At 23.0% G+C, this 12455-nt stretch overlaps 3 protein-coding genes across 3 annotated transcripts; 2 read left to right on the top strand and 1 right to left on the bottom strand.

Annotated features, from left to right (window-relative positions):
* The first annotated feature begins 385 nt into the window (after window positions 1-385).
* LOC102672495 (26S proteasome non-ATPase regulatory subunit 11) lies at window positions 386-2855 on the top strand. Its single transcript, XM_006617337.2, has 4 exons — window positions 386-1213; window positions 1281-1675; window positions 1751-2075; window positions 2149-2855. Exons 1-4 carry the CDS (start codon window positions 893-895, stop codon window positions 2377-2379), a joined length of 1272 nt encoding a protein of 423 aa, XP_006617400.1. The 5' UTR covers window positions 386-892; the 3' UTR covers window positions 2380-2855.
* A 270-nt stretch (window positions 2856-3125) lies between these two features.
* Window positions 3126-5361, top strand: LOC102672210 (proteasome activator complex subunit 3). The gene is made up of 5 exons (XM_006617335.2): window positions 3126-3421; window positions 3991-4023; window positions 4113-4433; window positions 4564-4700; window positions 4799-5361. The coding sequence occupies exons 1-5, from the start codon at window positions 3386-3388 to the stop codon at window positions 5019-5021; spliced, it is 750 nt and encodes a 249-aa protein (XP_006617398.1). The 5' UTR covers window positions 3126-3385; the 3' UTR covers window positions 5022-5361.
* LOC102672349 (caspase Dronc) lies at window positions 5148-8923 on the bottom strand. Its single transcript, XM_006617336.2, has 6 exons — window positions 8480-8923; window positions 8137-8381; window positions 7756-8038; window positions 7426-7685; window positions 6523-6790; window positions 5148-6448 (listed from the first exon to the last, which is right to left on the bottom strand). The coding sequence occupies exons 1-6, from the start codon at window positions 8615-8617 to the stop codon at window positions 6329-6331; spliced, it is 1314 nt and encodes a 437-aa protein (XP_006617399.1). The 5' UTR covers window positions 8618-8923; the 3' UTR covers window positions 5148-6328.
* Between the last annotated feature and the right edge of the window lie 3532 nt (window positions 8924-12455).

Genomic DNA, 12455 nt, shown 5'->3' with positions numbered 1-12455 from the left:
TATATATATATATATATATATATATATATATTTTAATAAATTCTTTTTTAAAGAAAAAAATGTTGTATTCATATAAATTTCAACTTACAATCATAATACTTTAGGTTGGAAGATGTTTCATTAATAATATTTGTTTCGGTAAATTTCACCATTTTTAAAACTAATTTTTTAACATAGTTATAACAGTTTAAAAATAATCATAACAAAAATTATATCATATATAAAAAAATATTTATAATCGTTTTATATATTTATACTACTTTGAATTTACATTTATTCAGTTTTTGTATGTTTATATACATATACCACTATATTTTATTTAACAGAATATATTTATATATATATATATATATAATCTTGATCTGGAATTTTCTTAGTATAATATTATCCTATTACTTATATATTTTTTCTTTTCCTGTACTTATAATTTCTATCTCTTATTTGCTTATTTATAATAAAATTGTTTAGAAAAATGCAAATATATATAAATTTTAAATATAAAAAAAAAATATAATAATATTATTAAATTTATTAAAAATTAATAATAATAACAATTTAGAGGAAAAAAAATTCATATCAATCTTACAATTCTTCACATTTAATGCACATTTAATTTGTTTCACGTAGTAGCGTGACATGTATTTTGTAGCTCTGAGACTGGAGCGGATTGCGAATAAAGTGACAAACGGTAGACGTTTATAAAATTTGTGTATCTGTGCATAAAAGCGTATGCGACATTCAAAATATTAAAGAACATTAGATAAAACTGTCTGTAAAACATAAAAATTGTTTAACAAATTTGATCGTTTATTCAAAAAATAACATTAATCATTTTTGAAAGAAGGTTATCCTATTTCGTTTTCATCTTCATAAAGCAGTGAAAATTTTTGAAATGGCCGGTGCAATGTTATTCGAACGTGCACAAGCAGTTTCAATGACGAATCGTAGTGAAGGTATTTCACTTTTAAATGAAATCGTCTCCGATCCAAGTATTGGTGTTACGGAAGATGACGAGGATAACATTCGTGTGAAAGAACAAGGTATTTTACATCTCGGTGAACTTTACAAGAAAGAAGGCAAAGCAAAAGAACTGGCAGAATTAATTAAAGCTACCAGACCATTTCTTAGCTTGATTAGCAAAGCAAAAGCTGCTAAACTTGTACGATCCTTAGTAGATTTTTTTTTGGATTTAGAAGCTGGTATTGGCATCGAGGTATTTTCATAAATATTTTTTATAATTTTCATATATAGTTCAGCATCAATTTTTCTTTTATTAACAGGTTCAACTATGCAAAGAATGTATAGAATGGGCAAAAGAAGAACGTAGGACATTTTTAAGGCAATCATTAGAAGCGCGTTTAATAGCATTATATTTTGATACTGGTATGTACAGTGAAGCATTACAATTGGGATCAGCTTTACTTAAAGAACTTAAAAAATTGGATGATAAACAACTCTTGGTTGAAGTACAGTTATTAGAAAGTAAAACCTATCATGCATTAAGTAATTTAGCAAAAGCAAGAGCAGCTCTTACCAGTGCTAGAACAACTGCTAATGCAATTTATTGTCCACCTAAAATGCAAGCTGCTTTAGATTTACAATCAGGAATTTTACATGCTGCCGATGAACGAGATTTTAAAACTGCATATTCTTACTTTTATGAAGCATTTGAAGGGTAAATTGTTTCTTTCAATAATATATTGTATTTGGGAACTTTTTGTTTTTCATTGTAATTACTACTTCTTTTCAGATATGATAGTGTAGAAAGTCCAAAAGCTTTAACAGCTTTAAAATATATGCTACTTTCAAAAATTATGTTACGTACACCTGAAGATGTTCAATCAATTATGTCAGGAAAATTAGCTGTTAAGTATGCAGGAAAGGATTTAGATGCAATGCGGGCAGTTGCCGAAGCTAGCCATCGACGATCATTGGCAGATTTTCAAACTGCTGTGAAAAAATATCGTGAAGAACTAGAAGATGATGTAATTGTACGTGCTCATCTCGGTTCCCTTTATGATGCAATGCTTGAACAAAATTTATGCCGTTTGGTTGAACCCTATTCACGTGTACAGGTATAATAATTTACTTTATAATATTATAGATTGATCATTTAAAATTCGTCTTTTATTCTATTTTTTCGTGTAGGTCAGTCATATTGCGACCTGTATATCACTGCCACTTACACAAGTGGAGAAGAAGCTTTCACAAATGATATTGGATAAAAAATTAAGGGGTGTTCTTGATCAGGGTGAAGGTGTTTTAATTGTTTTTGAAGACACTCCTCGCGATAAAACTTATGAGATTGCATTAGATACTATACATAGTATGGGGAAAGTCGTTGATACACTTTATCAAAAAGCAAAGAAACTTACTTAGCCTTATTTAATATATGTTTCTAAACAGCAACAGCAGTTGTAATTATTATCATCAACTATCATTTCGTGTCATTGAAAATCAAATTAATTTTTGTTTTCCAATATGTCCGTTTATTGTATAATATAAATTTTGCTCCTATCTTAGCATTACACTTGGTACTGATTCTTATTAAGTTAAAAATGTAAAATTTTGAACCTATAGTTCAAATGAAAATATCATTTCTTACGCGTATGCGTAAAAATACATTAACAATAATTACATCATAGATACACGAATCGTGATGAATAATCATGTATCAGATTTCTTTTATTGATTTAAAAGGATGATTTTTGATGTGCAAAATATGAACACAATGAATGAAATAATTCATTTTTTTATCAATTTACTTAATTTTATCCGAAATATCAAAAAATATATTCATTATTCATAAAATTGTATGTTGTTTGATTTAAAAGAATTACATTTTTTAAAATATATCTATAAAATTACGTATTCAATTACATATTATCCTTTTTCCCCTTCTATTTTTTATTTCTATGTTTCATATTATCATATATCATTATATTTGATTATTGATTTTATTTTTGATATAACTAAAATTAAAACTTTATCATTTTGAATAAATATTCTATGCCTATCAATTGTAACAAGATAGAATCATATTCTCTTAATTGTATATTTGATTATAGATTATAATAAAAACAATTTAATTAGAATTAAAAAGAATTTTTAAGAAAGTAAAAGAATGAAAATATTGTCATTCTATTGTATATCTCTCAATCCTAACATGCATATTATAATAATTATATTAGTTTTATAGCATTTCGAGTTTGAACAGAAAATAACTTCAAATAACATTTCAAATTCTGAAAAGAATATCATAATTGTTAACAATATAGATTCTGATTTGATGGCGTAGTAAGAATATTCACCACTACTTCCTGTTTGAAGTTGTACGTTACAACAAAGGGACAGTGTGGTTATATTTTATAAACTTTTTTTTTTCATGGAGTGTATAATGGCGGATACTACAGCACAGAAGGTAAAATATTTTATATTATAGTTTAAATTACAGAGAACAAGGATCAAATTAAGTAATCTATAAAATACATTTGGTATATTACAAGTAAGAACGCTTAGGTTAATGTAACGTTTAACTCACCGGCATCATTATGTTCAAAATAATATCTTTTATTTTGTCCTTAATATTTTTTAAAAAATGCATTTCTTCAGTATTTAAATATATTAATTCTTTCATTTTTTTTACATTTTTAGTAATTGGCCTTGATCACTTACATTATCTCATTGCTTACGCAAAACTATACCTGTATTATTATATCGACAATAGAATTCTCGATTTTCTTATGTGATTTTTTATGTTCGTTTAATGTTCTAATTAATACATTAATTTTTATAATAATTTAAAAATTTGTTTAAAATATTTTATTTTTGAGATAAATACATAAATTTGTAAGTAAAATACTTATAATTTCATTATATTTAAAATATATATATGTATTTTCGTATGTTTATAATTAAAACAAAATATCAACTTTCAATTGAATGTGACCATCCTCCTTAATATATTTACCTTTCAAGTTTATTTTGCAGGTTCAAGAATACAAGGACTCCTTAAAAACAAAGGTAAGCAAATGCTATTATCTTTATTCATATAATTATAAGTGATCTATTTTTGTTTCAAAGTACATTATATACATATCTATTTCATTTAGGCTGAACAACTATTATTAAAAGGATTTCCAGAAAAGATTGTTAAATTGAATGAATTATTGGAAACCCCTGGTTTTTGCAATAGAAAATTATCAGATGTTCATCAAGATTTAAATGTACCCATTCCAGATCCTATTATTCTTAATCATTCCGAAAATGATTCTACTACAAAAAAACGAAAAGTAGATAATAGTATAGATGATACCAGTGGAACCAAAGTGATGGTTTTACCAAATGGACCTGTACCTTGTAACAAGCCCTTGTGTGATCTTATTCACATAGTCAAACCTTATATTCGACAACTATTGGAAGATTCTAATTTGGTATATAATCTATGATGCAAATTATGCAAATTTTATAATCTATGATGAAAATTATGCAAATTTTAATATTTGTGCTAGTTAAATGAAAATTTTGAATTTAAATGAAAAATGTTAAATTTTGAATTTCCAGTTGAAAATGTGGATTTCATTTTTGATTCCAAAAATTGAAGATGGTAATAATTTTGGTGTGTCAGTACAAGAAGATACACTTGCTGAAATACAGTCAGTTGAAAGTGAAGCTGCTGCATTTTTTGATCAAATATCTAGGTAATGTGAATTATAATAATATTGAAATTTTCTATTTCAATGAAATAGTTAACAAAGTTTTCTATTTCGATGAAAGTCACACAAAAATATTTTGTTAGGTATTTTATCTCTAGAGGAAAGATTGTTAGTAAAGTTGCAAAATATCCACACATCAGCGATTATAGAAGAGCAGTTCAAGAATTAGATGAAAAAGAATATGTAAGCTTATGGCTAGTTATGTGTGAGGTCCGTAATCGTTATTGTTCTTTACACGATTTGGTAATCAAGAACTTGGAGAAGATAAAAAAACCTCGCTCTTCCAACGCGCAATCTTTGTATTAAATGCTATATATGCTATTTCTATTGAATAATGTACAGGATTGTAATGGAAAAAAGAAACAAAAAGAAAAAAAATCTGCACGCCGGAGAGAGTGTTATTCTTGATTTTTCAATAGAAAATTCAAATTATTTTTTTTTATTCGGTCGCCGTGACGTTGACTCATTGTCATTCACTTGAGCCATATCCAAAGCAATCTAAATCGGCATTATAAGTTACAATGATAATGATTCTGCACACTTTAGCAAAAAATATATATATGAAAGGAAAATACATTGAGTATCATTTAAGCAAATTCAACTATAATTGCATTTTCCACTAACAAAAAGTTAAAATAACTTTGAATCTTAACTGTTTAATTATTACAAAATTTCTCATAATTTCAATTTTCCTATTTCCTTCCTCTGATAATGTGAATTTCTATTATCAATTTTCGTTTTTTTAAATTTTCGTAAATTCTATTTAACTGCACGGTGTGACGTACTTATGAAAAATAGAAAAGTGTTGAAACATTTATCTTTTCACCTATATACTTGAATTTAGAATATAGTTAAGCATGTAATTTGTAATTTACAGTTGTAAGATTGTTAGAACATAAATTGAAATATGACAAATTTTTTGGTAAATCATATTAACTTAAAAACCATTTTTTCTTTTAATCGTGATTTACGATATGAAAACCTGACCCAGATTTTATTTTTAGTCATAAATTATATTATTCGGAATTGCATTCTTCTTTTGTTTTTATTGTTTTTATTTTATATAATATCAAATAATGTAAATGTGTGTGTACATAACTGTTCATTTAAAAATACGTATCGTTATTACACATACTATATTTTATTACGAATAAATTTCGTTGTATGCGAATGATGCAAATATTGAAGTTATTATTGTATTTATACAAATGTAAGTATTAATTGGATGTTAGTCCGTTTTTGTCATCGTAATCATTATTTTTTCTAATATGTCTTCTATTGTTTTTGTTTTTACAAAAGCTTGATTTGTTTATTATATTATTATTTTTTCTTGTCGTGTGTATCGTTACAATACCCACGATTATTATTTTAACACAGATTTAAAATATTTTATGCGACATATATAGATACATTATATGTATAGAAAAAAAAATAAAAATTTATATATATTTCTTGATATATTTTATAAAATGTAATGAAAATGTAATACAACACAAATTTATTTCATAAATAAAATATGTCTGATTTCTTTAATAGTTCATGATAGACAATACATATACAAAAAATAATTGTTATATACATTGCGCATTTTATTTGATGGCAAGTATTTTAAATCATGGTTCTTCAAAAAGACCAGGATTGAGATAACAATGTTTATTAAATCCTATCGATGTCACCATTAATGTTTGACATTCTTCTCTAGTCGTTCTTTGTATTTTTAATCTTTCATCAACCTGTGAAACATCAAATAACAATATTGTAACTAATGTATAAAATAATATTAATATATATTAAAGAATTTATTCACCATATTTAGTAAATCCTGAACATGAGTATTATGAGCATATTTCATAAATACTTCACACAAAATTTGTATAAACCAACTACCAGTTATATTATCTCGAAAAGCAACATATCCTGGAAGAGTAGCATGTGCAATAAGCATGTCTTCATAATTTCTCATTGTTTCCTTATTACTATTTGTTTTAAAACTTATCATTTCCTCAGAAGTATGTAAATTAGATGTATCTGTTGTATGTCTGGGTTTTTTTACTGATTTTTGCTTTTTGTCTCCTCTATAAAATTATTTTATATTGATAAGTTATTATATATATTTACACAAGATATGAAATTTATATATAAATGGATACAAGATAATAGAATATAAAAAAGTATAGGATAATGTTTTTTTATTGAAAACATATTTTTTTAAAAAAATCTAATTTCAAAATCTGCTGCATATACAGAATTATGGCTAAATTTTATTAGTTATAAATTTTCTTCAAGTGATTTTAAATAATCCTAGTATTATATAATTATAAATTATCTGTTACTATTTGCATTATAATTATACATGCATATATTCTTGATTGGAAAACAAAAAGCATAATAATCTTTCTTTAAGTTTAATACATAAGTTTTAAAACATTGATAGAAATATTGATAATGTATCAGAAGAATAATTGAAAATAATTCTATATCCATAATAATTGATTAGATATGATAATATAATTTTTAATTATATATAAATGAAATAAATTCAAAAATTAAGTTTTCAATAAAAAAAATTTTATTTTAAATTTTATTTTATTTCATATTTTTTCTCATTTTTCATAAAAAATTATTTTGTACTCTTTTGTATACAATGTTTTGTTATATTTTATATGTATTTTTGAAAAAAATTTCTATGATAGTTTCAATAAGTACTTACCTACATAATTGAAAAATGAAAATCTTTGGTTTCCCTGCAAGATGAGGACAACTTTCTGCAGTAAAATAATCCAAAATATCTGTACATAAAACAGTCTTGCAATTCTGCATTTCATTTTCTTCATTACGATCTACACCCACTATTTCTGTGATTTCATATTGGGGATGAATATTACCATGACTGCTAATGATAATAAAACAAGAATCAACATTACGTAATTCTTTATATTGAGAAAATTTTTTTATTTTATCCAATAATTCCTTAAAAAGAAATAAAATGTAATTTAAAATTTTATAATTGTTTTTTAATAATCAAAACTATTATGTTTACCTCTCCAGTTAAATTACAATAAGAAATAACATGAAAACCCATTTGATCAAATAATTGTTTTAAATTTGATTCATCATGTTTTGCTGAACTTCTAGGTTCTTTGTCTGAATGTTTATAATCAATATTTGTTATTATTAAAACCAATCCACGAGGATTTCTACGCATTGGATATGTTTGAACATTTTCATATACAGGTTCATCTAAAAATTTTGTGGCTTTTCGTACTTGAATTTGTAGAGGTACCTCAGATACTTGTATATTACGATAAAAGTCATCTTGTATTCTTTTTTAAAAAAAAAAATATAATGATTATGGTAATTAAGTAATAGAACTTAAATATAAAAATAAGTCAAAATTCATTGATATAATTTTAAACATTACTCTTCTATAACTGGAATTGTTTCTGGAAAAGGTGTTTCATCTATATTGTTATCCTTCGTAGTTTCATAATTAACATTTTTTTGTATATTATCATTAGAAAATATTTTTTTTCCTTCTAAAATATCTGCTAAATCATCATGATCACTTTGTCTTAAACTTGTTACAAAACGATAAAATGCAAAAGGTCCCCGTGTTTTTATTGTTAAATATATATCTTGTACAATTGCTTTATCTGTGAGATTTTTCTATATAAAAATATTATAAATATATACAAATTATTATGTAATTTGCAATTTCAAAATTATTATTATTACTAAAATATTTTAAATAAATATATTCTTACCTTCCAACGTGAAATATTCACATCATCTCTATTAAAAATTTGGTTATCGATAAGCTTTGGCCATAGTTTAATTATATTTATTCTAGGTACAATATCCTTACAATATAAATCTATCGTTTCCCGATGTTTTTGATCCATTATTAAATAATGATAATAATATTATACTAATTAATAAAATCTATGTCATTTATAAAATTACTAACTTATTAAATTACTAACTTATTTAATTATTTTGATTTTATTTTCATTCGTAAATATCATTTTACTTTATTTTTCCTAATATAAATCAATATTGATATCAAAAATGATTGATTATGAAAAAAGTCATAAAATGAATCACATACTTGAAATATTCACATATCACAGTTTGATTCATATTCATATATTTCGATACATTTGTATTAGTCAAATCTTATTAAAAATAATATTGTTAAATATGTTTAAAATAATATTAAAAAGTAATTTTTTATAATATAACGTTCTATCTAAAAAAAAAAGAAAAAAATTAAACGGAAGTTTAAATTAATAATATATAAAAAAATATTTAATTAACATATTTCGAGTTTAAGAATCGATAGATTAAGCAATATAACAAACTAATCGATTAATCGAATATGAAAATTTCAATATATTTTTGTCTAACCTCTAAGAACAAATGTACTTATTTAATAATAGAAGGAGTTACATATTAAATTAATTAAATAATACATAAAGATATTCTACATTAATAAATACAAGACAGACGAGGTATAAACATTAAGAAACATATCCAATATATCTTTTTATTTTTTATTTATAAAGTTCTAATGTCCTATCATTTTTATCATTTTTATCATTTTTATGTTATTCATAAGTTATTTATTTTAAATAAATTATTTTAATATATATTATAATAGAAATTGAAATTTAAAAAAAAAGTTATAGATACATATATGCTCTTCAGATTTATTTTTGATTATTTATACTTATTTAAGAGCATAAAGATTGTAATTTATTAAAATATTAATCAATAATAATAATTATAATTTATTAAAATTCTAATTAATAATGAAAAAAATTAAATTAATAATAATTTCTTCATTAATAATAATCTTTTGTATGCAAAAGTCTTATTGCAATATTATTATTTTATAGAATTTAAAATATATAAAAATGCTAGAATAGTTAATAAATTAAATGAAAAATATTCAAAACTAAATGCTTCCGATAAAATGAAAAATAAGTACTTTATAAATTTTCTTCGTAAAGAAAAATTTTTCTATTTTATTTATTACATATATAACTAATTACATAAATTCAATTATAATAGAAAATATGATTTGATAAAAACTAATACTTTCGTTATATAATACACTGTTCTCTTAACTACTGATTTATTCTTACTTCTGATTGGCTATTTGCTTGAATCAGGCAAGCAAACAAAAAGCTGCAAGCTAAATAGGGAATTTAATATAAACAAATTAACTAACATTATAAGTAATTATTTATTTGAATAAAAAATTCAATTATTTACGGATTTTCAATCTTTATAAATCAAAATATTTCTGAATAAATATTTATTAAAAATATTACAAAGTTAGTAGTAAATTTATCAACATCAAATTCCCTATATCCAGTTTACCGTAGTACTTTTGTGATAATAAGGCGAAATTTCTAAAATTTTTTACAATATATAATACATTTTATACAATATTTATAATTTGCAAATATTATTACAAGAAAAAAAAAGAAACAAGTGAGTCATAAAAGTGAGTTATAAAAAGTCCTAAAAATACTTTTCTTGGAAAATGGAATTTCACACTATCTTCATAACATAAAATATTTCTCTTTAATAAAAAAAACATTTATATATATATTATAAATATATATTGTAATATATATTATATTTATCAATAATTTAAAAAATATTTATATATATATAATAAATGTAATATAAATGAAATGAAACAAATATTATTTGCATTAATATTAATTCTTTTTCCATTTCATTGATGACATTAGATTTTATTTTATAAAAAGAAATGAAAACACTAAATTCATATGGTGGTTCTTATCATATATATTACGTTCTAAAGATCATATTTTGGAAAAAATTAATAGATTTTAAATGCCAATATATGCGCTTCTTTAAAATTTAAATGGCTGAAATTACAAAATTTTGCAATTTTTTAATTTTTGCCTTTTTAACATCAGATTCTATGTGTAAATTCTTTTCGTCTTCAATCTGACAATAGGTTATGTTATCTATTCGGTTTCTACTATCAATTTATTTATTTTCACAAATGTTGTTATATTTCTCTTAATTTGCTAAGATTTGCTAGATATTAATATATATGATAAATAGATCTTGTATTAAATTTTCACTTTTTTTTACAAATAATTTTGCAAAATCTGTTATTTGTAGATTTGGTTGATTGAATTTAGTTGAATTTAAATTTAAATTAAAATTTGTTTCAGATTGCATATTTAATTTAATTTAATTTAATTGTTATTTATATATATAAATATATGAATTTAATATATATAGATTTCTATAAATCTCTAAAAAATTATAAAAAATAATTTNATAATTTAATAAATAATAATATATTTATAATTTTCAATAATAATATTATTTTCATTTTTTAAATATATTTATATTTGTATTTATATTTTTTTTTATATATTTATATTTTTTAATATATTTCTTTTATCTTTTATCTTTTATATATTATATATTTCTTCGTTTGTGCTTCTGGTATCATTTTATATCGAATATAATATGGCTTCTTTTATTTTTCTATCATATTATTTTTATTCAAAACTTAGTCTCTTTGTAGTTATCTTTTTTTAATATTTGATTGTTTCATTCACAATTTACTGCTTTTTTGTTTTCTTTTTTGTTTTCTTTTTATCTTTTTTTCATTTATTATTACAGATATTTTTTGTTAATATATAAATCCTAAAGATTATGTAAATAAATAAGTACATATAAAGCATTTATATGTATATATATAGTATATATGTAATATTGTCAATATTGTAGCAAATAGTATTTCATTATTTAAAAATGTTTGCTATTAATAATGTGAAAGAAAAATCACGAATAAATCGATAAATAAAGAAAAGAAAATTAAAAAAAATTTTTTTTAAAGAAAATATCATATGTAATATAAGCATTACATACAAAAAAGAGATATAAATTGATTAATAAATAATGAATTTACTTTAATATGAAGTAATAGAGATATCTGCTGTTAATAATGTGAAATAAAAATCATAAATAAATCGATAAATAAAAATATATATATGAAAATTTAAAAAAATATCATATGTAGCATTACGTATAAAAAAAAATACAAATTGATCAATAAATAATGAACTTTAATATGAAATAATAAACAGAGAATATATAACATGTGAATATAATATGACGAATATCACGCCAAAGTTCATCCGATAAGCCGCATCTCGCAATACTCTCTCTTTCTCTCTCGACATCCTTACTTGATTGTCGTAGATCTTATTATCCCCTCTTGTTTCTAAAAGGGACCAAACTACAGCGATATATATGCGCTCATATACTCTCTATTCGTGTCTATTTCTGCACGTGTTTGCACGCGTTTGTAAGCGTGTATATGTATACCTAGAGGTTAGCTCGACGAAGGGTGAAGTCCCCTTTGTAGCCTCGGGCCAACCTTGTTAGCGCTAATGATGGACTCCTACGCGAGATCCGCGAATGAAACAATTCGGATCTTCGGATATTTAGACATCGTTCTCGCGATTGTTCGTTTCGCAAGCATATGATTACTTTACGATTATTTTCTTGCATATATATATATATATATATATCTAAAAAAATATTTTCTAAATTAATATATTTCTCGAATGTATTATCATAATTTCGATTAATCCTCTAATAATAATAATTGCGAACATAATGTGCAATATTATTTATATCATCACTCGATAAATATCGATGACGAGTGAAACCGAA

The sequence above is a fragment of the Apis dorsata genome, unplaced genomic scaffold (assembly GCF_000469605.1).
Source record: "Apis dorsata unplaced genomic scaffold, Apis dorsata 1.3 scaffold_298, whole genome shotgun sequence".
Classification (NCBI taxonomy): Eukaryota; Metazoa; Arthropoda; class Insecta; order Hymenoptera; family Apidae; genus Apis; species Apis dorsata.
This window is presented reverse-complemented; position numbering and strand designations above follow the sequence as displayed.